At 40.9% G+C, this 27265-nt stretch overlaps 1 protein-coding gene across 30 annotated transcripts in view; it reads left to right on the forward strand.

Annotated features, from left to right (window-relative positions):
* The window catches only part of NRXN1 (neurexin 1), a 1287731-nt gene that overhangs the window by 1112436 nt on the left and 148030 nt on the right, over nt 1-27265 (forward strand). For 22 of the 30 annotated variants that reach the window (XM_089528929.1, XM_089528930.1, XM_089528933.1 and 19 more), the window contains one exon: nt 26483-26572. The exons of the other annotated variants lie outside the window; for them this stretch is intronic. In XM_089528929.1, the coding sequence (XP_089385055.1) occupies nt 26483-26572 (90 nt within the window). The remainder of the gene's footprint in view (nt 1-26482; nt 26573-27265) is intronic. 30 annotated transcript variants of the gene reach the window in all.

Consider the following 27265-nt stretch of genomic DNA (forward strand, 5'->3'; position numbering starts at 1 on the left):
AGGTAGCACTGTAATCCACTCCATTACCCTTTCCTCTAATGCTCTGTTTTCTCCTTCTAGCATCCCATGGGCACTGGGCTTGCTCAGTCCTTGCTGGGCTACCTTAGGGGGTCAGATTGCCCTCTTTCATTTAGTTTACTTTTTTAAAAAAATAATTAACATATACACCATGTAACATATATACAATCCTTTCATTTAGTTACTACTGTAGCGATATTGTGCTATGTGCTTCATCTTCCTCATCTAAGAAGGAAGAGAGGTGGAGGATACATCCAGAAATAGCTGTGCAAGATAACAAGGAACAACAATAGCCATGACAAATTAGCGATCTCCTTCTTGTGTTTAATCATGAAAATGCCCTGCCATCCAATTCAATTTGCTGCATGGGCTCACTGAATGGTTTATTACCTATAATCTGCCAGGATAAAGAAGCGATAATTCTGATATTTCCTAATTCTGGCCTAGAACATTGCTTTATGTTAAACTGTGTTTCTACCTCCTTGACATTCTATGCAACGTCAGTAGTATTTGACCTCCTGGTTTACTGTCTCCTCCAAACCTCTGTGTACAGATGCAGAAAGGTCATATCGTCTTCATTATTTCTGGCATCCTCTTTGTGTCAAATTTTCCATCATAATTTCAAATCGTGAGCAGTCTTATTGCCTTCATTAGTGAATCAGCATTGAGTTTTCCACCTACTTAGCTTGGAAGGAATCTTATTCACACTTAAATATGGGAAGGCATTTTCAGTGGAAATATATAAGAACTTCCCATATAAATCTAGTTTTTTTCCTCCCCTGGCTACCATTACTCTCTGATTGGCCTGCTGCTGTGGCCATTCATGTGTCTCAGTTGTCCCTTAGGAACATTTCTGTTTGACCTTTCCAGAAGGAAAATACTTAGGTAAAGTGTAGTAATCACATCAGTGTAGTAGTAAATCTTAACTCAGAGAATATGTACATGCAATTTCTGTAATTTATTTGGGTTACTGCTTTTAAAATCTGCATCCTGGAGCTAACATAATCCAAGCTGAGGCCTGATCAGCCTGTTTTCCAAAAGCCAAAAGGAAACAGACAAACTAAAAATAAACAATGCTGTAGAATTCCATAAACCAGTAATGCATTCAAGTCTTTTAGTCTAAGTCTCAAGTCTCTACCTTCAAGTTTCAGGTAGACTCTCAAATGCTTGCAAGATACTTTCAAGTCAAGGCTTAAGTCAAGTCTCAGATCTGGGGGGCAACTTTTAACGTGGGGTGCATTTCTCTGAGGGAAACAGCAAACACATTAGGCAATGGGTTTGAGGTGAGGGTTGGAGTCTGCTCAGCAGCCTGTCCCCTCTACACATCAGAAGAGTCTTTTAATTTTTTTCAAAAGCTTTAGGATCCTTCTACCTTTGCCTAATGCATTTGCTGGTTCCCTCCAAGAAGCGCTCTAGTCTGGTCTTGCCTGCTGCTCAAAAAGAGTGGCACCAACAAGTCAGTCTCAAGTCAAGTCAAATCAGTGTGTCATTTTTGCCAAGTTAAGTAATTGACATAATTTAAGTCTGATTTATGTCTGAGTCAATTGACTCAAGTCTACATCATTGCCATAAACTCCTTAAACAGGTCTCTGAAAAGTTTAAAATGAGACAGAGTTAAAATCTGCACCATAGTTCCCACAAAAGATTGGAAGCATCATGGAATATTGGTAGAGCTCATAACTTGTTTGCATACCATTTGAGATTGAGTCCTGATATCTCCATGACACCTGTGGCAGTGAATCTATCTTCTGGAAGGTGTTCAGAAGTCCAAAGCAAACCAGATAAGGAACTTTTAGCCTTGGTATGTTGAACTGAACATGGTCCACTTAGATTAGTATTGTCTACACTGGTTGGCCCTCACTTCCTGGTGTCTCAGGAACACATCTTTTCCATCACTTTCAACTTGACTTGTTTAACTGATGATCCCAGAGATTTCAACATTGGACCTTTTTCGTGGAAACCAGATATTCCAAATTCTAGGGAATGCTGGGAACTTGTTTAACCTTCTCTGTCAGAGAGCTCTGGTTCCACAATAAACTACAATTCCCAGGATTTCCTAGCACTGAGCTAGGGCAGTTAAAGCAGTCTGAAGCTCAATTATTTCTGCAGTGTGTTTTGGATCACAGTCTGCAAGCAGCTTCTTTGCCAATTCAGGCTCCATTGCCAGAGAGGTTGGTGACATACAGACACTAGCCAATTGGTATAGCCCACAGCGCTATAGAAATAAAGTTTAATAATAATAATAATAATAATAACAAACAGCTTCTATTGATTTCCCCTTTCCTGTGAGGTTAACAGTGAGACAACACCTGACCAGTTCAATCTACAACCAGCTTCACTTCACAACTACTGTAGATAAAAGTTACATCCTGAATTAATTCAGCGAGCACCCTTCTGAATTGACCCCAGAACTTTAAAAATGTTAGCATCTTTTTTCAGGTTTACCCAACAGAACAGAACAACCTGCGGATATTATACAAGCATAGTGTAGTTTCGCTGGTAGAAACACAAACAAAATGTTGGAAATGAAGGTTTAACAAACACCATGTGCCTTCATGCCTTTTCCCAGTACATTTCCAGCATCCTTCTGTTAGATGCAGCAGGTGGTTTCTTTTGAGGGATCTCAGTGTGCTTGGCTCTCTGCTCACCATCCAGGCCAAACATTTTTAATCATCATTGACTGTGCATATTTCACCCAGAGCCTCCTCGTAATATTGATTTGCATGCCATGGTGTGCCTTTGGTGTGTGTCATATTTCAGACTGATATAAGGAAATGACTTTGGCGCATGCATTTCCAACAAGAAAAATGGAAGGCACCACTGCCTGTTTACCTTTCCCTCTATTGATCCTTTGCCAGTAACTTCACTTGGAGTTTTGTCCGGGGATCAATAATAGGATGCAGATCATTCTGCAAATTCTATAAGTTTATTAAACCGAGGAACTCATTAATATTGCATTGCTAACCTTGCACTATTTAGCTTTAAAAGGCTGTCTTATTTCAAAAGCCGGCTGTTTTTCTTCATACTTTATCATCCTTAGCAGCCAGCATTTGCAAAACAAAGTGGCTTTTATTTTGCTAATATTTAAAAGAGCGCAATGCAGCCCATTTTAATAATGCATTCCTTTTTCCACGCATGTGTCTGCGTTAATGAAGCCACCTGAAACCTGTAAAGCTGCAGCGGCAGCAATATCCTCACACAATTTCTTGCATTTCAGTCTATTGTGAGAAAGGTCAAGTAGTTTCCTGAGAGAAAGTGGATTTGCAAATTGTGTCAGCTGAGCTGTTTTCTTTCAAAGATCATTCATTTCCCTCTTTTAAAATTTGTTAAGTATAACAAAGGAGTTGCAGCTTGTGTCCTGAATAATGGGGTGTGCCATCATAAATGGTTTTTGCAGCAGAAAAGAAGTTGCTCAATGTCATTTTTCTAATCTGTATTAAAGAGAGAGAGAGAGAGAAAAGAAAGAGAAAGGGGGAGAATAAAGGAAGAGGAGAAATGGAACAAGTGAAATGGATGGATAAAAAGCTAGCTTTAGGCAACTGTAGGTGGCTGTCAGGACTGCATCAGAAAAAGAGTGTGTTCTATTGCCCAGAAAGAGGTGGGGCAGCACAAAAGGAGAGGATGGTAGTTTTGTTAAAGTGAAGGAGTCTGGCAAGTAGTGAGGACCCTGTTGACACACGTGCTTATTCACCCATTTCCATATAGGTATACTTGAGCAATACTGTTGTTAGCTGCCCACCACTCAACTTCACCTCATGATGACCCTGTGGATGGGACATCTCCAGGCCCCCCTATCCTCCATTGCTCTGCTTAGGTTCTGTAGATTCAGGCTCATCACCTTCCTTATTGAGTCTATCCATCTGGTGTGTAGTCCTTCCCTCTTTCTACTGCCTTCCATTTTCCAATCATTATTGTCTTTTCCAGTGAATCATACCATCTAATGATTTGGCCAAAGTATGACAGCCTCAGTATGGTCATCTTGGCTTCCAAGAAGAGTTTGGACTTGATATGTTCAATGACCTATTTGTTTGTCTTTTTGGCCATCCACAGTATTCTCAGTACTCTTCTCCAGCACATCTCAAATGAGTTGATTTTCTTTTTATTCACTTTCTTCATTGTCCAGCTCTCACATCCATATAGATAGACAATTCTAAGTAATATATAGGGATGCAAAATCTATCCAGTTGGAATCCTGCAGCCCTTTCACACTAGACAGTTATAGCACTACGATTCCACTTAAACTGCAATGGCAACTTCCCATGGAATGCTGGAATTCATAGTTTAGGGAGGAGCATTTAGAGTTCTGAGCTGGAGAGCTCAAGTACCTCCCCAAATTATAAACCTTGGTATTCCATAGAATGATGATATGGCAGTTAAAGTAGAATCATAGTGCTATAACTGTGTGTGGTGTGAAGGATGATTATTAGTTTAAGTTTCCCTACAGCTGCTGTTGGACAATTCTGTCTAATGCCAAATGCTTGCATTCAGTTCAAAATTGTGTAACTCTCTACAAGCTGTGTCAGTGCACTTGCAGATGTGCATTGTAGATGGATGTGGATTATACATTTTGGTTGTGCACAGGGTTGCATATTTGATGTCTTGGTTCAGGTGCTCAGTATTGAGATTCAACATACAGGTTGCATGACACAGTTAACTTGTAACTTGGTCTGTAGAGATTTTCACTTATGCAAGCCAGATGCCTTATCAGACTATAATTATAGCACTATGAGTCCACTTTAACTGCTTGCCAAAATCCTATGGAATCCTTGGGTTTGTAGTTTGATGAGACACTAGTGCTCTCTCTGGCTGAGAGTACTTGTCCCTAAGCTGTATATTCTAGTATTTCTTAGGATGTCATCATACAGTTAAACTGGGACCACAGATGTATAACTGTACAGTGTGAAAGAGCCTCTAATGTTCTCAGCCTGAGTCTAAGGTTGTTGTTGTGATGGTGGTTAATGTGAATTCAACCTGCTTGCCCATTTCATACTTTCTTCACATCAGGTCTAGAAACCTATTATGAGTCTTGACTACTATAGACCAATTGAATCAATCAGATTTACAAAAGTGTTAACTCATCATTCAGCAGCGGATCTACTCTAGTTGAGGCTACTGATAGGATTTAGTATTTTTTCTCTGGCACAAGAGTAAAACTCATTCTCAGCCCTAGTTGTGCACCTCTGTTCAGGAAGAAATTAGCAAAAAGGCCATACACCATGACTTAAGTAAAAAAAAAAAAGGTATTTATTTTATTACAAACTAGGGCAAGGTTAATCAGTGCAGAAACTTGTACACGAAAGGTACGATAATAGAAATAGAGCATAACTTGACTATTCCCTTGTTTGATTGTGCCAAGGATGAGGGGACAGTAGTCCATGGTCTGCAAGCAGCCTTGAACGCTCCCTCCTTTTTGCCATCTCTGAAGCACCATCAGTGCTTCACCCAGCAAAGCCCCCTTAGCCCTAATATATCTATATCTGTATAGATACTGTATATACTCATGTAGAAGTCTAGAAATTTAGGTCCAAAAATTGATTCAAAAAACCTGAGTCGACTTATGCACACAGGTCAATGTAAGTAAAGTTTCTTAACTCTTATTTAAAAGAAGGAACCATCCCCTGGTGAAAAACAAAAGTATAATTTGTCCAGGAAGCACTGACCCCCCTCTACTCTCTTATCCATCCAGCCTTAAGAGTAAGCTATGTCTGCTGGAATTTTGTAAGTCCTTTGACACTGTTTTGGCTTGCTTTGTCCTTTAGATCCTTTGCTGTATGCCCCTAAGTTTTACCCTAGACCTATCTATGGATCATATCAGAAGCTGTAATTTTGGCCCCAAAACATGCCCTTGACTTGTACGTGAGGTCGACTTATAGTTGAGTATATATGATAGACAGACAGACAGACAGACAGATCAGTGAAACGTTATGGTGATTTTCATGCAAATATCACACCAAAGCTGCTACAAACACTCTTCTCCCAATATTTCATCCTTCAATTAGCCTTCTTTCCTCTTTTTTCAGCCATATATCAGTGAAAATGGTGACCAGTGTAACACAAATTTTTAAGGGTGACCACAGGGAGCATTTGGGGGAAAACTGTCGACTTCATAAAGTTGCCCAATGCAAGACCATGGCCATGCAGACTCAACAATAGTGGGAGAGAGTCAACTTCACCATAAAACATTGAGAGCTCCCCCACTTGCAATTGCCCGTGTCCTTTCAGCCTAGATCCACTCATTGCTTCTGACTTCTGCCCCTAATTATTTCTATAACGGCTGCTGAACAATATCCACTGGCTGCGGTTGGAGAAGTGTCAAGACCATTTCTGCATTCATCATCCCTCTGAAAGGGAAAAAGTGGAAGGAGGAGAGAGAAACCGGGACACTGTAAAACCATCTGAAAAAGTGGGACAACAGAGGATTAATTAGGATTGTCCTTACCGAATAGGGAGAGTTGGAAAGTATGCAGGTGTGCTTAGCCTCCAGAAGGGAAGATGGAGAGGTGATATGACAACCATTTTTACACATCTGAACAGATGTCATATGGAAAGTGATGTACCATGGATTGGGTTGCACTAGATGTCTTTCAGCTCATTGCTTCTGTGATCCTAGCTGACACCAATTGACAAAAGTGGAAGGAAGAGCCAGCTCTATCTTTTCTATCAGACTGTGGAGCAACTGGCTACCTAGCCAGGATGTAGGACCCCTGTTACTGTCTGCAGTGTAGGTCAATGGACAGGCAGGAAGGACATACATTTAATAAATAATAGTGCTGTAGATGGTAGCTCTCCCTGCCGTCCTTTCAGTGAGTCTTTGCAAAAGTGAATGTTTCTTAATCTTAAAAGTAACTACATTCTTGGAACAGATTGCAAGCCACTCACTTGTACTAACAGGGTGTTCAAGTAACCCTGTGATTTTATTTAAAAACCCAAAAATCTCCCTGAGCTTCTGCTATTGTGATTCACAGTTTTTGTTCTTCTGTCTTGCTAAAAGCATTAAAACAAGGGAGGGGGGGGGACTGAAATAAAACAAAAACACCCTGAAAGTACAAGTTTAAACCTTTCATTTTGAAATGTATTACTCTTTTATAGTCAAATATCTGCAAGGCATAAAAAACACAAATCGAAATGCCACTTTTAGACGTAGCTGAAAGTCTAACGCTTTCTCTGGCCAAGGGCTACTTTCTTTGCGGTGCTGCTGACAGAGAACAGATTTTTATCTCTTAAATGCCATTCTCCATCTGTGCAGGGCCCCTTTGGCTATATTCCCTTTTAACATTGTTATTATTTTGATTTGCCCTGGTTTACCCAGGCAAGTGACCTTCCTTCTTTCAGAGTGGCTTGTGCTCTGTGTAGCCACACTACAGTCCTTGCGCTAACAGTTGATGGGATTGATACACTGAGGCAACTTCTTTGCAAAATGTGAACCTTTTCGGATCAATGGAGTTGCTATAGACCCCAGGAACTTTATTTATTTATCTGAAAACTTGAAAAACAGCATACTCCATGAAGTCAATTGTATGTACCCTCCAACATTTCACAGATGAAAACTGGGACACATGTGACTAAGCATCATCAAAATGTATTCAAGATTGCAAAATAGGAAGACATACAAGCCAGGAGAGGCTGCAGCAGTTTGATTTTGCATGAACCTACTGGAAAGGGCAATATCCCACCCCGTCCTCCCCTTCCTGCTGAGTCAAAAGCAAACTACTTTCCCACTTTGAACTCAATTTGTTCCAGTTGAAATTAGCTGAGGACAAAGGAAGAAATGAGAGGAGGTGGAGAAAACGAGGATATTGAAAAAGCAGCTGGAAATTTTTTTTGGCAACAACCATGACTGCCTCTGACCAGTTAGGACAATATGTAGAGAGAACTTTTAGCACCTTTGAGACTAACTAAAGAAAGAGGTTGGCAGCATGAGCTTTCGTAAACATAAGTCTACTTCATCAGATACATTTGGTCCAAATCAGATTCATCAGATGCATTTGGTCCTGCTGAGACCCATTTATTTGTCTTTTTAGCAGTCCATGCTATCCATAGAACTCTTCTCCAGCACCACATTTCAGATGAGTTGATATTTTTTCTATCAACTTCTCTCACTGTCCAGTGTTGTTGTTGTTGTTGTTGTTGTTGTTGTTGTTGTTGTTGTTGTTGTCATCTCATCCCTCTGCCCAGTGCAACCGGGGTGGCTTACAATATTAAAATATACATACCATATCCCACAATCCCACCTCCCTTTAAAATACAATTAAATGATTTTCAATATAGAACATAACTTAAAATAATACACAACAAACAGACTGCGACTGCAGCAAAAATCAGGGGTCAACAAGTTAGGTTTTCTTTTTGGTAGCCAGGTATCTATTCAGGAAAGGCCTGCTGGAAGAGATCCATCTTAATAGCCTTTTTAAAGCTGTCTAAGGTGGATATATGATGGATTTCGTCTGGCAGGCCGTTCCATAATCTGGGAGTGGTTGCTGAAAAGATCCTCTGGGTAATTGCAAACAGCCTAACTTTTATAGGCTGCAACATATTCCTCCCATAGGTCATAAGTGCACGGGGTGGGTTATACAGAAGGAGGCGGTCCTAAAGATAGGTTGGACCTAAGCCATTTAGGGCTTTAAAGGTGATCACCAACACCTAGTACTGGGCCCAGAAACTAATGGGCACCCAGTGAAGTGAGTTTAGGATTGGTGCTATATGGTCTCTTCTAGTTGTACCTGAGACCAATCTGGCTGTCATATTCTGTACTAATTGAAGTTTATGGATCAAGTACAAGGGTAGCCCCATGTAGAGTGCATTACAGAAATCAAAATAGGAGGTTACCAGCACGTACACCACAGTTTCAAGGTCCCTGACTTCCAGGAAATGGCACAGCTGGTGTATCAGCCGGAGCTGATAACAGGCACTCCTGACCGTTGCATTTACCTGATTCGTCATCTGAAGGAGCATCCCCAGACTGCGAACACAGTCCTTTCAGGAGAGTGTGACCCATCTAAGACTGGAGGTTGTATCCCGATACCTGGGTTTGGGGCTGCCATTGTGAGTACCTCCATTTTGTCTGGATTCAGTTTTAATCTGTTTTCCCTCATCCAGTCCATTACTGCTTTAAGAAAATCATTGAGAGGAGAGACACCATCTGAAGTCAAAGCTGAAGATGGAGTCATGGAAAAATATATCTGGGTGTCATCAGCGTACTGATAACACCCCACCTCATACTCAGTGTTATAGAAATTGGAAATATGATGGCATGAACAATCCTAACTTCAACATAACTTTACATTTAAGGATCTTACCTAATTCCTTTAAAGCTGCTCTTCCAAGATCTAATCAATGTAAACCTGCCTTGCATTTTATTCCTTGACTTTCTTCTGTAATCACTCCAAGTCTTTGCTATTTTCTGCTAGTACTAATATGATGTCATCTGCATGTTTTAAATTGTTGGTGCAAGTTCAACAGATGGGGTTATGAAATGCAATCTTGCCTGTCCCCCTTCCAATTGAACACATTCTGTTTCTCCTTATTCTATCTTGATGGTAGCCTCTTATCCTGAATGTCTTGGAACAATCAAATGTTGTGGCATACCCATTTCTTTAAGAGTAATCCACAGTTTTTCATGATTTACATAATCAGAGGCTTTGCTATACAGTTGCCCCCTCCTTTTTCACAGAGGATCCATTCTGGACCCCCTTGCAAAAATGGAGTTTCACATATATTCAAGACCCATTGGCTTGAATATAGGCAGCAGGCAGTGGGAGTGCATGTGTGCGCACCTCAGGAATGCACCCCATTATTTCCCCCTCCATTCATCCTTCACGCATAAGTGAGAGATGTGAGTCCCAAAACCATGGCCTGTTACAGACAGGCCAAAATAAAGCTGCTTCGAGTCACTTTGGAGGTATGGTATTTCAATGATGCATGCGTCCTAAGAGTCCAAAAGCTGCACCAAAGCCACGCTCCAGTCCTAAGGACTGGAGTGCAGTTTTGGTGCAGCTTCCAGACTCTTAGGACTCATGCATCATTGAAATACCATACCTCCAAAGTGACTCGAAGCAGCTTTATTTTGGCCTGTCTGTAATAGGCCCATGACAACGGCAGAAGGACTTTTAATGTTTTAATGTTTCTGCAGGTTACTTTTCATGCCATGTTGAGTCCCAGTTTGGGGGGGGAACATGAGATATAAATAAAGTTTGCCATCATCATTCCTACCACCACTGTCTTCATCATCTCAGGCAGGTTCCCTTCACTTGTTTCTTTGTTCTTTCCCAGTAATTTTAGTCAGAAAACATATGAAAAAGAACCCTGTAAACCAAGAGTTCCCACTTTTCAGATGCTCACACATTTTTGGAGAGGTTTAAACAACAATCCATCATTAGGGAAACGTTCTGGGACAGAGAGAAACAAAAACCTGTATCTCCAAAATAAACAGCCTCTGTGTTCACTTTCACATTACACAACTGAAGCATTTTGATATTACTTTAACTGGCAAGGCTACATAACCTGGGATTTGTAGTTTGATGAGGCACTAGTGGTTTCTGACAGAGAATTCTAAAGACTATAAATCAGGATTCTCTAAGATGGAGCCATGCCAGTTAAAATGATATCAAAGTGCTGAAACTGTGTGGTGTAAAAAAGGCCCACTGAGCCAGTGTGGTTTAATAGTTTGAATGTTAGACTAGGACTCTAGGAGAGCAGAGTTTGAATCCCCCATTTAGCCACTATGTGACCTTTGGAAAGTCTCACTCTCTCAGCTTCAGAGGAGAGCAATAGCAAATCCCTTGTGAATGAATCTGAAAGAAAACCCCATGAATAAGTTCACCATAAGTTAGAAATGGCTTGAAAGCATGCAACAGCAACTGTTCTGAGTAGCTCTCTTTACATAATTTTAGAACACATTATCTCTCGACTTTCTTAATCACATGAGGAACCATCATGCACTGAGTGACGCACAGCCAACCTCTTCTCATAGAAGGGGCTATTAGAATCAGGGGAATACAACGAGGCCTGCAGAATTACGCACAAAAATGTTGCACAGCTTGGGATTTTAGGTGATGCAAGCCACCATTTTAACTCGTATTCTTATACTTTCATAACAGAAATAACTGGTTGTTTTTTTAAAAAGCTGCAGTGGTAGAGTATCAATGAACTAAATGTTGTACAATTACTGTAAAAGCCTTTATGTTTATATATTGGTAGAAGATGAGATATTACCTTTAATTTAATAGCAATGCCCTCAGCTTTCTTATCATTTCCATGTTAAACTCCCCCTTCCTATCATGCTTCCCCCCCCCCCCCATTTTGATTCAAAACAGCACTCTTTCCATCTTAGATTCCTCCTGCTGCTTTAATAGAAGGGCTTCTTGCATATTACTGTGGGAGGAGGTTTGAGTCAGGGAAGGACACGTTTACTTTTAATTATTGATTACAGAAGTAGAAGACACTTCAAATCAAAACACACAGATTCTAGGGATACAAAAGAGGCAGGAGGCAGAGACACACACACCTGCTTATGTCTGTAGCAGCAGGAAGAACTGGGAAAAGGTAGGGCCACTGCATGGAGTGGGTGATGAAATGCTAACAAGGAAAAGAGAAAAGACAGAACTATTCAACACTTTCTTTTCCTTGGTCTTTTCAGAAAAGGAGAACAGTACTGTGAAAAACTGAGCAGAAGATTCAGTAGGAGAAATGCAACACAGAATAGGTAAAGTGGTAGTAGAGGAATACCTGGCTACTCTAAACAAATTCAAGTCTCTGTGGCCAGATGAACTGTGTCCAAGGATATTGAAAGAACTGGCAGAAGTAATATCAGAGACAATCATCTTTGAGAATTCCTGGAGAACAGGAGAGGTCCCAGCTGACTGGAGGAGGCAAATGTCATCCCTATCTTCAAAAGGCGGGAGGACTCAAATAATTACTGCTCAGTCAGCTTAACATCAATGCCAGGAAGGCTTCTAGGGCAGATCATTAAACAGACAGTGTGTAAGCACTTAGAAAGGAATGCAGTGATTAGTAAAAGTCAGCAGGATTTTTCAGAAACAAGTCATGCCAGAATAATTTTATATTTGTTTTTAGAGAGTCACAAGCTTGATAGGCTAAGGGAATGCTGTGGATATAGTGTATCTTGATTTCAGTAAGGCTTTGACAGGTCCCCCATAATGTCCTTGCAAAAATGCTAGCAAAAGACAGACTAGACAATAGAACTGTTGGTGGATTTGTAACTGGTTGACCAACTGAACACAAAAGGTACACAACAATGGTTCCTCCTAATCCTGGAGGGAAGCAACTAGTGGGGTGCCACAGGATTCTGTCCTGAGCTCAGTGCTGTTCAAAATCTTTATCAATGAATTGGATGATGGAATAAAGGACATGCTTTTCAAATTTGCAGATGACACTAAATTAGAAGGGGTAGCTAATATCTGAGAGGACAGGTTCAGAATTCAAAATGACCTTAACCGAGTAGAAAACTGAGCCAAAACTAACAAAATGAATTTCAACAGGGAGCAATGTAGGATACTGCACTTGGGCAGTAAAAATGAAATGCACAGATATAAGATGAGTCACACCTGGCTTGATGGCAGTACATGCAAAAGGGATCTTGGAGTTTTAGTGGACTACAGGCTGAACATGAGTCAACAATGTGATGTAGCAGCTGAAAAAGCCAACACAATTCTAGCCTAGAGTCTGGATTGAGGGAGTAATAGTACCACTCCATTCTGCTTTGAAATATTGTATTTAATTCTGGTCACTGCAATTCAGGAAGCAAGTTGATAAGTAGGAGCATGTCCACAGGGTGGCAACCAAAATGGTAAAAGGGCTGGAAAACATGACCTAAGAGGAGCCACTTAGACACTGAGTAGAGAAGGTTAAGAGGTGACAGGATAACCCTGTTTAAACATTTGAAGGAATGTATTAAGGATGAGCAACCTTGTTTCTGCCGCTCCAGAGACTAAAATATGTAGCAATGGACAAATAGAGGCTGGATGGCCATCTGTTGGGAATGGTTTGATTGTGTATTCCTGCATGGCAGGGGTTTGGACTGGATGGCCCTTGTGGTCTCTTCCAACTCTATGATTCTATGCTTCTAGTCTGTAGCAACATTTCAACTAACCCCTGATAATTAATTGCAGAGATGTGCATCTGGTTATTGGCAAGAGTGTTCCAGTGTGGATCAGGTGCTTCTAATGGGCACCCAGTGCTCCTGATGCACATCAGGTACTTCTGATGTGTTCTGCACTTCCCGACTAGTATTTGGATGTGCACTGGGAGTGCCCAGATGTATATTGGTGCCCATTTCACATTGGGGCTATGGTACATCACTCACACCACTGACTACCATTGCACAATGAACGCCTGTACAGTGTAATGTAACAGTTTCCCCTAGATGAATACAGAAATGGCAAAACTATGAAGTTTTGTTTCTGCACACCTAAGTCCACCTATGAAGATGTAAGTAAGTAAGTAAATAGTTTTTAACTTATGTATGTCTTAAATTTTTAACTTTGTAGTGTTTTATCTAGGTTATTTTAATTGTTTTTATTTTTGTTTGTTTGTTTTAATGTGCTTTTATATTGTGAGCAGCGCCTTGGGTCCCTTTTTTTTTAGAGAAAAGCAGCATAAAAATAAAATAAAATAAGTCTTGTACTGAATTTCAACTATAATTATTCCAGGGAGAAATGCTGCTTCTTTTCCAGAAAATTCTGGATTCTATGCAAATTTTGCTCAGAATAAGGCCCAAAATGTAAACATACTTACCACTCCAGGATTCTTCTCATCAGGGTTTCTTGACAGTTAAGAAATATATAGGGTTAATTCTAGGTTATGGGCTTTGGTGGCTTAGTGGTTAAGACACCAGTTCTGACAATCAGAAGATCAGAAGTTTGGCAGTTCGAGGCCCAAGTCCTGCATGAAGGGGTGAACTCCTGCCACTAGTCCCAGTTTGTGCCAACCTAGCAGTTCAAAAGCATGCAGTTGCAAGTAGATAAATAGGTACGACATTATTGTTACCTTCTCAACAATGTCGTACCTATTTATCTACTTGCAACTGCATGCTTTTGAACTGCTAGGTTTGGTTCAGTCATGCTGGCCACATGACCACTGGAGTCATTTTCAGACAATGCTGACTCTTTGGCTTAGTAACGGAGATGGGCTCTGCCCCCTACAGTCAGTTATGATTAGACATGCATTATCTTTTAAATTACAGGTTAATTCCAAGAAGACCTCTCCTGGGCCAGAAATGACCGGAGAGAGTGATGGGTAGGGAAAAATGTGGCAGACCTGTACCCATGGTCCTTAGCAGCATTTGGTGGTATTTTTAGCTGAACATTTTTTTAAAAAAAATACATATCTTAAAAGGTTCAGCAGGAGGTATGACCCTCTAAAGTTCCATATATCCCACAACCAAGGGCAGGTCTTTTGAGACCCCGGAGAAGTTCCTTTTTAAACTACATTTCCTAGAATCTAAATATTGATTCTGGAAGTATTCCATGCTGGCTGGGAGATTCTGGGAGTTATCATCTAAAATGTAATGTCTACAGGTTTTGGCCCCATTGAGTAAAACTGGATAGCTATAGAAAGTAGCTTTTGTTTCTTCTGAGTTCCTCACCACCACCAATGATTCCCATCTACATACAGTGGTTGCTGGTGGCCCTAAATGAGTCCAGTCTAGTTTTGAACCCCAACTTTAATGAGGCTTTCCAAGGCGCTGAACTACAGACGCCAGATAGGTTCAGCACTTTGGAAGCTTTTTAACGTCATACCCAGAGCAGATTGACCACTCCACTGACACAGGAGCTGCCAGTCTCTACCTAAGCCCTAGCAGTGTTCTTTTTCTACTTGCTGGCTTGGTGTGGCTGGCTTAGACAGCTTGTTCCTTTGGGGCACAATGTAAGCCTTTGGAAAGGGCTTGAGACCATATGCCTGCATTGTTCTGCTCCCATAATGTACACTGGCACCAGTACTGCTGCACTGCAGCATGTGGATTAGCAGACAGTGAGCAGGAGCTGAGCAGAGAAGTGAGTGAGAAAGCATTGGAAAACAGAGCTGCATATTTCAATGCTTGCCCAGCTAGTCTGCTAAATTCAGAGCCCCTGGGGACACTGTCTTGTCACCAGTGTTGAACTATGCTAGTCCAGATGGCATTTGTATGTGGAATTTAAATTGAGATATAGTAACTTGCTTTAACAAAGAAAATGAAAAGACTGTGCTATTTTATTTTCCCTGCAGTTGGTTATTGTTCCATAATTAATAACATTTGTGTTTTATGTTTTTGGCGTTTTATGCTCTGCACGTTTGTCAGCCATCTTCTGCTGTGTATTCCTAAAAAGCCAGGCTCAAAATCTTTCCAGGAAAAGGATGTGCCATCTTCTTCTTTGCAGCACAGTATCTTAGCTCTCTACCATGGTTTTCATTACATGGGGCAATGGAATAAAGGGAGACCCATGTACAGATGCCACGGAAAACAGTCTCAGTGGTTCAGTTTCATTCTCTTAACAATGCCAGTTTCTTCCTCCAGCCACAAGTTAGAATGTTGTAGCAAACAAAAAATGAATATTTTTAGGCATATTCATGTTAAAATTAAACAAACTGTGAGCTGGAACAAACAAATAAATACACCCAGCTTCAGGACGTCATTGGCATGCGGTGTTTAGACACTGCATGTCACGATGATGCCTGGAAGCCGGGCAGCCACCCAGATGTGGGTGGCTTCAAGTCACTCTGGTGGCACAGTGTATATATGCTGCATGCTGCCGGAGCAGCTTCAAGTCACCACGGGGCAGTGAAACCTGCCTTTTTGCCAGCTAAAGAAGGAGCGGATCTTTTTCATTCCTTTTTCAGCCAGGTTGAAGGCAGATTGGGGCGACGGTGCATGGTTGCTGTGGTCCCCATCCATCTTCGGAAGGGGCGGCTTCAAGCTGCCCCTTCAGGGCCATCTGTGTCAGCCCAAAATTCCTTATTTTAAAGCCCAGTTATTAAGAATTGGTCAATGGATTGTAAAGTAGTTGTCCCTTCAAAACAAAAACAAACATAGATCCTAATAGAAAGAGGAAAAGTATTTGAAACTTTTTTTAAAAGGATCAAAAATGTGTTTTTTGACTTTCACAAAATGGGAAATGAAAAATTTGAGCCTGATGAGACTCTTCATTGTCCAGGATGTATTCTGCACAAAATTCACACTTTTGTCCATAGGAAACAATATTCACTGTATAGGAAGCAGCATTTTCTGTGCACAAAATGCTTTTTCTGGCACAAAAAAATCTACAGCCAATGCACAGACTTCTTGTGCACCAAATTTTCATGTGGATTTCTCTCTCTCTCTCTCTCTCTCCCCTCTCTGTGTGTGCAGAGAACAACATTTTCTTGTATAGAACTGCATTTTCTGCACAGAAAATAGTACTTATGGGAAGATGCTATTTTCTGCACAAAAGCCGCATTCAGTTTTTGTGTGTAATATGAACAAAGTGTGAATCCTCCACCAAAACAAACAAACAAAAACTTGACAGAAACATTCAACCATCTCCAGTTGCTAGTAAAGTGGATCTCCCTCTCCCCATGCAAGCCAGTGCCAGTAAAATATTGGAGTGGTGGTGGTGGTGGTAATAATTGTGGTAATAGTATCACAGTTGTGACAAAGTAGTCATCATGAATATGGAAGTTATGGTTGAGTAAATCTTTGTTTAATTTCTGTATTCATTGTTGCTACTTATTGTAGTTCTCTGTGCACCCCCATCACAGAGAACACATAGCCATCTCCACCAGGAGAGCTGGTGGGCAGCAAAGAGGTCTGGGAGGGGGTGATTGGCCAGACTGGAAACAATTATATATTCAAGAAATATATTGAAATCAGACTGAAGGAAAATCAGCTCTTTTTAGATGTGGTATTGGAGAAGAGTGTTGAGGATACTATGGACAGTCAGAAAGACAAACAAATGGATCCTAGAACAAATAAAGCCTGAAACCTCATTGAAAGCCAAGATGATCAAATTGAGATACCTTGGCCACATAATGAGAAGGCACAGATCACCAGAACAAACAAACAAACAAAACAATAATGCTAAGAAAAGTAGAGGGTAAGAGAAGCAGAGGAAGACTGCATGCTAGATGAACAGACTCATTCAGGAAGGTCATGGATATGAATTTGCAGGACCTGACCAGAGCAGTGGAGGATAGGTGAACTTGCAGATGTCTCATCCACAGGGTTGCCATGTCAGGATTGACTCAAACAACAAACTTAGTGCAATCTCACTTATACATGCAGATGACATGAACAGGATTTTGACCATAGTGGATATTGGTGCATTTAAGAGGTGATCTTTATCAGATGTGCAAAACAGCCATCCCCCCCATCTGTTTTCAGCCTGTCATTACTTTCCTTGGAAAAGTGTGAATATGTGGGAAAGGTTGTTGTAGTTTACAAGACTTTTGGATTGATAGAGATAGAGCTAACCTCATGGTGCTTGTGTGGTTTCTGGGAATAGGAGTTTGTAGTGGTTAGGGTGAGGCTGATTCAAATCTTCACTGAGCCAACAAGTCTATATTGCATGACCAGTCATTCCCTCTTCCTCAGCCTAACACACCATCTTGCAACACTGGAGAAAATTCAGGATGGAAATGTAATTCATCTCTACTGAGAAAGAAATGTTTCTAGGGCGGGTTATAGACTGCCGCTTTGAGGCGGTCTGCCACCACCACAGTTTGCTCTATAAGGGAGCCGTCGCAGCCACACCGCACGGCTCCCTTGCGGAGCAAAAAAGAAGCTCCAAAATGGAGCTTCTTTCTGCGGCGCCCTAATGACGTCGCGAGGCGCCACTGGAACGGCCAGCACCATATTGTACGGACAGAGTCCGTATTAGAGCTAGGGGTGTCTAGAAGAGATGCCCCTTTTTTAAAATGGGACGTCCTGCGGACGTCCCAAGTGCCGGTCTGTAACCGGCCTAGGAAAGTAAAGAATAGGAAGTTATCATCATGTGTGCTGGGGGAGGTCAACAACCATAGGCTTTGTTTCACTTTTACATTATTTCTATACGAAATATTTTTGCATAGAAAAGTTTGGCTATAATCCTGTTGATAGTGCCAACTAAAGTGGATCCATTGAGTGGTGAGTCAACACATAGATAACATCCAATTGATTTGGTTACCTTACTGTAATTAGAACTAACAGTAGAATTCAAGCCAGTATCTGTTGTGGAAAAGACACTGTTTTCTAAAAAAAATGGCTTTTGTGTTAAAGAAAACTTTTTTTTTTTTGAATGTGCAAGTGATTTTGGCAAAAATGTCTCAGAATGCAAAAGAAAAAAGAAAAGAAAAAAAGAATAATTAAATTATGAGGGTGTGAAAATTTCAACCAGCAAGGGAGAAAACTTGATTCTATATTTTGTTTTATTTTTTAAATTTTTATTGCATACAAGAATGAAATAGAGAGATTTGCGTGCCTACTCTCCATCTTAGCTACAGGATGATAGGACCTAGATACTTGAAATGTGTGAGCATGCCAAGGTGTTTCTTGGGGTTGGACTCTTCAGGTTAATTATTTTTAAGATGATTTAACTGACTACAGTTAATTTAAAACTATATGTGATCTGCAGTACCATCTTCAGTCACATGGTGGCAGAAGTCCCTAAGAAGAATTTTTCAAAAAGGTAAAAGAGCAAGTGTGAAAGGTCCTGTTGCCTAGTAAATGGAGGAGAGAGCACAGCAAAAACCTGCATGGACACTGAGAGGGGACAAAGGGTAGGGCAGCAGATGGATCTGTTTCCATGGTTGGGAAAATGCACTCTTGATTTTAATTCTCCCCTTCCCACCACTGCTCTGCCAGTACTCCACCAGCAGCAAAGGTTCCATTCAATTTGGAACATCTGCAGAGAGAGCAGTGGTAAAATCTGGAGTAGATGTGCCACCCAAAAGCAGCAGATCCACTAGCAAACCCTGATGGAGGATGTATGAGCTACACCCATGAAATTGGCCATGTCATGAGTTTTAGATTTGATGTTGATTGGTTTCATACCATACTGTTGGTATAATCTGTGAAGAGCCTGCACATATCTACTGGTGTTAAATTCTGGGCACATTTTCCTCTACATTTACTCTCTTTTGAGAGATGAATCAAAGTAATCAAAAATTATTGTGTATGGGTGACCTTTACAAATCAACTGGCAATTTCTGTACTTTTCATTTGCTATTTAGCTCCCAGTGGTGCAAGACTATGGCAAACGGAATTAAATGTAGTCTGTGGATTTTAGAATATTATAGAAAACCTCTGAAGTTCATAGACTCCAGACAACATACAGTTTTAGCTGGAATGGGTTTTGGAAAGAACTTTAAAAATAAAGAAAACACTGCTGATTGGAATATTATGCTGAAAAGCTACCACTTTTCAAAGTCTAGCAAGAATTCCAAGAACAAAGGCTGTTTTTAAGTCTGGATGATTTTTTGTTTTAATTTGTAACCTATGTTAAGTGTGATTTTACTCATTACAAAGTCAAGGCATAAATGTTAAAATAAGCATTCAGTAGACATTTGATCTTTAAAATGGAAGAACTTAAGTTTGTGGAGAAATGTATTTAAGTAAAAAGAAAAACCATAGATTGTTGACATAATTAACCAAACTAACACCATGTGCTTTCATGAGTCTGTTGGAAGGTAAGCAATAAAAATTAGTTAGAAGAGTTGACTAAGGAAGTGGTTCTTAAATAATTTCCATCTACATGAGGACATCATGCTCCTCTCTTGTCACAGTACTTGAATAAAAATATTTTCTTTCTGTCGTGTTTAATATTTTTATTCACCTCACAGATAGCATCCTATCAATAGCACCTCTTTCATACAAGCCTCTTGTGCCGCATGCAGCCTCTGACCTAATGCTGAGCTCTTGTGCTTTCTGCCTCCTCTCTTCAATTCATTCCCTACCACCAGAAAAATTGTTTTGTAGTTTCTTAGGGAAGTGTGCCTGCTGCCCCAAAGGTGGATGTTCTGTTGTGTCTGAGGTTAGAGGAAAGCATAATGGGGAAACATGCAGACGTCACAGCAGGGCCTTTTCAGCACCCTTGTCTTCCTGCTTCCCTGTCTCCTGAGCCAAGCAGGCTGGCCTTTGCTTGCCTTATGGTCCCTAAGGCCTACTGTGCCAATAATAGGACCTTCAGAGTAGCTGAGCAAGAAATGAATAAAAAAGAGGAAACTTAATTTTTGCTATGTCTGAGGTTGGAGGAAGGCATAACAGGGGAAGATACTAAGGGCTGGAACAGACTGGCAAGAAGGGGCAGCTTGAAGCCGGTCCTATTGAAAACACACTGGGGCCACAGCAAACACATGCTGTGTCCTCAGTCTGCCTTGAACCCAGCCCAAATGGGAGCAGAAAAGGTCCACTCTTATTTGGGCTGGGAAAGAATCGGCTTTCCCGGCCCCCCTACAGCCCCAGGGAAGCTTCAAGATGCTCCAGTGGCATGCAGCATGTAAGCACCATTCCTCCAGAGCATCTTGAAGCTGTCCATGTCTGGGCAGCTAATGGGCTTCTGGACATTATCGGAGCATGCGCCATGTAAATGCTGTGTTCCCAAGATGCCTGGAAGGGCATCTTTAATGGGGCATCTGTTCCAGCCCTTAGTGTTGCTTTTGCAGGGACCAGTCTGTCCTCAACAGTGCACACACATACACATAGGCTTGAATTTCGTGTTCCCATTTGCTGTACTTGCATGCTGACATTTCTTGTGCCTCCACTGAGCAACTATCTCACACACACGGGGTCCTGCCCCACAGTTTGAGAATGACTCTATTAAGGGATGAGTTGGTATTTCTAGAAAAATCCTAACTGGGGACACAATTACTGCTATGGCTAAGGAATTAAAACAGTTTTTCGTTACTCATTACTTACTATTTTTATGGTACAGGGCCCTAGAAAAATTAGATACTTTCAGTTTGGTGATTATGGTTCTATTCAGCATTGTGACAAAGTTTGGCTTCAATGTCCCACCTTAACACAGATGTTTTGTGAGGCTCTCAGCAAATTACTTAACATTTTTCCCCAGCTGGAGCATCTTCCATCTTGAGATTTTCTACCATGAATTGCCTTCAGAATTAAAATAATCCAAGTGGAAATATTGACTTTGGGAGTTGGAAGTCCACATCACTGCAAAGTGAGATGTGGGAGAAGGCACATTTTCAAGGCACTATTTACCACACGTCTTCTTCTAAAGTTCATTCTGAAGCTATTCCCATGATTTTGATTACTGTAATAACCAGCTTTGTGTATTTGCTCTGTTAACTAGAAAGATTGCTTCACATTTGTGATGTACTAGCTCTTATGAGTTTGTAAAAAATTACAGTTATCCACTTTAATCTGAAATTCTAAGTCCACATTTTATATACTATCAGTAGTTTAATTCAAAGATATAGCTGTGTTAATCTGGAAAATCAGTATGCAAAAGGATCTTATAGCACCTTTGTGACTAACTGAAAGACAGAAGTTGGTAGCCTGAACTTCTCTAGACTTGAGCTGAATTCCTCAGATGCATTAGGTGAAGTGCATCTGAGGAAATAAGCTCAAGTTTATGAAAGCACAGGCTGCCAACTTCTATCTTTCAGTTAGTGTCAAAGATGCTACAAGATCCCTTTGCATACTGATAGCAGTGTAAATTTAACATGGCTAGAATTGGGAACCCATCAATCCCAGCATGGTCACCTTATCTGTTGGGTCTCCAAGGTTTGCTGTCTAACTTGAAATAACGAGATCAGACACAAATGTGAGTTGAAATAGGGCCACTTTATTTAAGGAATTAACTATTTATAACCATTTTTATAATAATAATAAATAATAAAAGCTTTATTTTTAGCCCGCCTTTCCTGGGATCAAGGCAGGTCACAACAGCCAAAAACACAATACAATCAATATACAACAAAATTAAAATACAGAAAATACAAAATCTTACAACATCTTACAACAGTTAAAATCCAGCTAAAAAGTTTTCCAACTAGCACAAAATTGCAAAAACAATGAGGAGAGAGAAGGGGGCAACATGGAATGTTAGGGGTAAGCCTGCTGGAACAAAAAAGTTTTAAGTCCCTTTTTGAAGTGTTCTAGGGAGGTGGCCGAGCGGAGCTCGTCCGGAAGCGAGTTCCAGAGGATGGGGCCCGAGATAGAAAAGGCCCTCTGAGTGGTGGTAGAATATCTTGCCTCTGGGACACGTAACAATTGCTTCCCAGCAGATCTGAGTGTGCGGGGTGGAATGTATGGGGAGAGGCGGTCCTCCAAGTACCCTGGGCACAAGCCATATAGGGCTTTATAGGTAATAACCAACACCTTGTGTTGTGCCCGGAAGCGAATAGGCAGCCAATGGAGATCTTTCAGAATTGGTGTTATGTGACTGGTCCTGGAAGAGCCAGTGACCAGTCTCGCTGCCATGTTTTGAACCAACTGAAGCTTCCGAGTATGGTACAAGGGTTGCCCCATGTAGAGCGCGTTACAGAAATCCAAACGAGAGGTTACCAGAGCATGTACTACCGTTTCAAGGTCCCCCCGGCCCAGGTAGGGTCGCAGCTGGCGTATCAGCCTAAGCTGATAACAAGTGCTCCTGACCGTCGCATCCACCTGAGATGTAAGATGGAGCAACGAGTCCAGAAGCACCCCCAGACTGCAAACTGAGTCCTTCACGGGGAGCGTGATCCCGTTCAGGACAGGTGGACAAACAACCATTCCTGGGCCAGGAGAGCCTATCGCGAGCACTTCCGTTTTCTCTGGATTCAAGCTGAGTCTGTTTTCCCTCATCCAGCCCATTACCGACTCCAGACAGGCATCCAGAGGAGAGATGCCATCCCTGGTCACTGCAGCAGCCGGAGGCACAGAGAAGACTATCTGGGTGTCATCAGCGTACTGATAACACCTCGCCCCGTGTCTCCGGATGATCTCATCCAGCGGTTTCATGTAAATGTTGAATAGCATGGGGGACAGAATGACTCCCTGAGGGACACCAGATGTAAGTGCCCTCCTATCGGAGCACACGTCCCCCAGCTGCACCATCTGGGACCGACCCGAGAGGTAGGAATGGAACCACTGGAGCGCAGTGCCACCAATTCCCAACTCTCTCAGGCGTCCCAGAAGGATACCATGGTCAATGGTATCGAAAGCCGCTGAGATGTCTAAGAGCACTAACAGGGACACGCTACCCCTGTCCATGCCCAAGTATTGAATACGTGCAAACTAGAGGGGAGCAACCTGATGTGGGAACAGCTGTGGCAGGAGGTCTATGCCTCAGGCCACCTCCTCAGCTTCCCCTGGATGAGACACCTGAGCTCCAAGGATAACCCAATGACTGGATTGCTTCCCGGCCAGCTTGCATCTGGTACGCCAGCCTGAGATTTCCACAGTCAACTCACCAGACTTGACTGAGGATTATATCCCAGGTCAGCCCCAAGAAGGTCTCTTCTTTCCTTACTCACAAGACCTAAGAAGAAAGTCAAAGAGGCCTAACCTTCACCCCAAGTGGGTGCCATAGGTGTTCACCAGACTATTACATCTCCCCCCATAACCACCGGTGACCGCCTATTTAAGTCCACACCTGAGACAATTTCCTGTGCCAAGAACAACAGTGTGAGATAGGCAAAAAACCCTCAGAAAAAGAGGGGAAATTCCTACCTGGCCCATAAAGTGACCACCAAAGCCACGCTGAAGTCGAGGCGGGACAACAATTCTTGGAAGAGGCAGAAGGGAAGGAGGAGCAGGCTTAAATAACCTTAGCCCCACCCCTAACTGTCTCCCAGACCTGGCACAATACACCAATTCCAATCAAATTACTGGTCTCTATTCAAATAGACCAGTAAACTCCCATCTTAGGCATACAGCCTGAGGATGTGGATTACTACACTGTGGGATTTTCTGGGCAGCTTCACCCACAATGATCCATTAGACCTGGAGAACTGCAACAAATAAAACATGGTAGTTTCTGTAAGGCTAAATGTTGTAAGCCACCCCAATTGTGTTGCATAGAGAGACGGGATAAAAATAAATGATGATGATGATGATGATGATGATGATGATGATGATGATGATGATGATGATGATGAAATAGCCGTGGTTAATACCTGGCTAAGACTACCAACAAAGAGTAAATGCTTTAGGCTATATTTCAGAGGAAGGAATTGGCAAAACCATCTCTGAGTATTTCTTGCCTAAGAAAACCCTATGAAAAATACATTGGGTCACCATAAGTCCACAGAAGACCTGAAGGCACAGACACACTTTCTGTCATGTCTGTCTCCCGATTCTTGTTCTAAAAACCTGTTGCATAGAACCAGCTGCTAATTGTGTGTAAGGTTGGGGGGAGTGAACTGCACAGGGACTCCAAAATGTTAATGTGAATAAATATATATTAAAAAAAAATTGGGATTTTTCTTTCTTTCTTTTTTAAGGTCTTGGACCACAAAGGGGAGTTGCTTCTCAGTTTGAATACTTGGAAAATGAGAGAGAAAATAATTTAACAATTTTTCCAGCTTCTGCCTTTTCCACTGACCTTTAACAATTTTGAAGTGGCAGTTGTCTTCCAGTAGCTGGCAACTAGCAGTTGCACCTCTCCCCAAATGATGGTTATGTTGCTATGTAGCATTATTTCCACTGCCCATATCTGTGTGTGTACATTTGTGTGCACACATGTTTAGCTTCACAAAAGAGGGTGATAATGTCATTTTTTTTCACTGAGGCAGGAGTTTCATACAAATTATCTTCATTTTGCATGAAAAATTGCAGAAACCATTGGGGCAGGGGGAGACATTTGGCATCTCTGTCCTGAAGTGGTATCTTCTCAAGGGGACTGGACTGTCAGTGGGACACTCTCTCACTGTGGCAAGACAACACAAGAATCCCTTTGAGATTTCCTCATATCCCCAATAGTGAGAGAGGTACTGGCATCCAGCTAGAAGCTTCCCCAAAGACCCTTGTTACTTTAACCCTTCCTACAAATCACTGGAATTGTCCCCATCTGCAAATCATGCAGCAACCAAAAAAGGGGAGAATTTAGGCTAAGAAGTAACTACTTCCCATGAACTGCTTACTATTTGGCACAGACTCTGTATCCTTCAGCTTGTGCAAGCAAGCATGCCATAGTTGGCAGTCGCCTTCAGAATTAAAATGAGTGGTTGACAATGTAAAAGAAGATGCCAATGAAACCTGCTGCAAAGGAGAGTAGAAATTGATATTCAAAATGTCAATGGCCTGTTTCCTGGCAAGTGTCCGCTACACCAGTGCTTCTTAAGCTATCTGATATGGGGCAGGGGAACCCTCCATTATTTTTTCCCATGGGTTACAGTTGTTTCTTTCTTTCCTGGAAGTTTGTGAGAGACTGGTAGCCAATGGATTGGAGGACCAGTACTTGTCCAGGGACTACTGTTTTGATAAGCATTGCACTATACAACATTTCTCTCTCATCCTCGAAAGGCAGTCATCATGTTGTTACTCTTCAGCACTATAACTGGGCATCAAAAACAATGAAGTCAGTTGCCCTTAAGTAGTTTGTATATCACAACATATCCGGTTATGGGAGTGTTTAATAATCTCCACTTTCTAAAGGTTCCACTCCAAAGAAACAAAGAAAACAAGCTTAATTTCTTTTGAGATCAGCAGCTCTGTGGGTGGTGGACTCCCTTCCCTTTCATTCCAGTGACACATTAAGTGTAAGTTGTTTTCTCTGGGTCATGATTTTAGATACTTCTAAACAATTTGGTGTTTCTTTTCCTGGTCTCTTTTGTCAAAGCCTTGCTATTGTATATGAAAACTATTTCATGACAGACTATGGTTATGTGCAAGCAATGGATAACTGGATGCTTATGTTTATTTGATTTCTCTTTTATCACCTGTTCAGTATGTGAATTGGTTTGAAAGTTAGAGACATGTTTTTTTTAAATGTGTTTTTTTCTTGAGTAGAAAATAAATTATATCAGATTGATTTCTAGATCTCAGAAGTAAGTGTGTCCTTGACAGTGGTTAAGCATTGTACTGTTCTTCTTCTTTAAATGACTAACCTGGACTAAGAGGTTGGAGCAAGAGGTATTTTGCAAAATTAAACCTGTTTCAGCTGAACATGTTTTAACTAGTTAATAAGAAACATCAAAAAAAGGCAAAAGGCAAAAGACAAAACCCTGAGGTCATGAGCATTCTTTTTGTAAAGCTAGTGTTTGATGTTTAAATTTGGTTTTTTTGGGGTCTGTCTATAACTTAAGTTTTAATAACCTAGCTCAAATGCAGATTTCTAATTTTCAATTAACATAGGAATAATTTTGTTGGCTAAAATAAAATAAATGAATGAATGAAAAGTCTGAACCATGACATGTTCTAGGAAGAGATTTTTAAAAAATTCCAAATTTTTCAAAAACAAACCAACAAACCTAACAATCATGTGGCAACTGTATAGCTCAAGCTTTAAGTATTAACTTTTAACCTTTGACCTTACAGATTTTAACCAATGAAATGTCTCTTTAAACTTTAAAGGAAACAATGATAACGAGCGCCTGGCGATTGCTAGACAGCGAATTCCATATCGGCTTGGTCGAGTAGTTGATGAATGGCTACTCGACAAAGGTAAAAACATTGATTAAAACTTCAAATAAAAAAATAATTTGAACATAACCGAGTAGTGCTTCATTGTAACACCAATAAACATAAAAACAATAAATTTTTCAGTAAAACTAAATTAAAAACAAATTTTAAACAGTAAAATGTAGAGTAAATATTTGCATACCGTGTATATAATAATTTCTATACATTTTAGTGGTACCACCTGTTTAATAATCTTACCCTGTTAACTTAAGGTTAAAGGGACTGTTAAATATAATCCACTAACTCAATCTATGAAGGTACTCGTAGCAAACATTAACCAAAACTGATAAATCGTTCATAGATTATGTTACATGTTCCATCATCTAAATTCTTAACTAAATCTCTCTGTGTGTAGTTATGAGATGTTCATTACGGTCCTGAAACCAACCAACCAACAAACAAGCAAAATCATTGTTTAAACCATAGGTTATCTTAAATAGTGGGCAGTATGATTGCCAGACAAGATGAAGTCCCTTTAACGTTTGCTACTTTCTAAGGGGATTTGGGAACAAACATGACTTAAAAGAGAGCTTAAAGTTGTGTGCATGCTTTTATTATGCGCAGAACCCAATCTGCAAAAGAAAATTATTATGTTTATTAATACTACTAATAATAATGGTTTTGCACTGATGAGGAATTCTATTTTAAATAGCAATGTGACATGACTCTTCATTG

The sequence above is a fragment of the Sceloporus occidentalis genome, unplaced genomic scaffold (genome assembly GCF_023333645.1).
Source record: "Sceloporus occidentalis isolate IW3139 unplaced genomic scaffold, rSceOcc1.0.p SCAF_6, whole genome shotgun sequence".
Classification (NCBI taxonomy): Eukaryota; Metazoa; Chordata; class Lepidosauria; order Squamata; family Phrynosomatidae; genus Sceloporus; species Sceloporus occidentalis.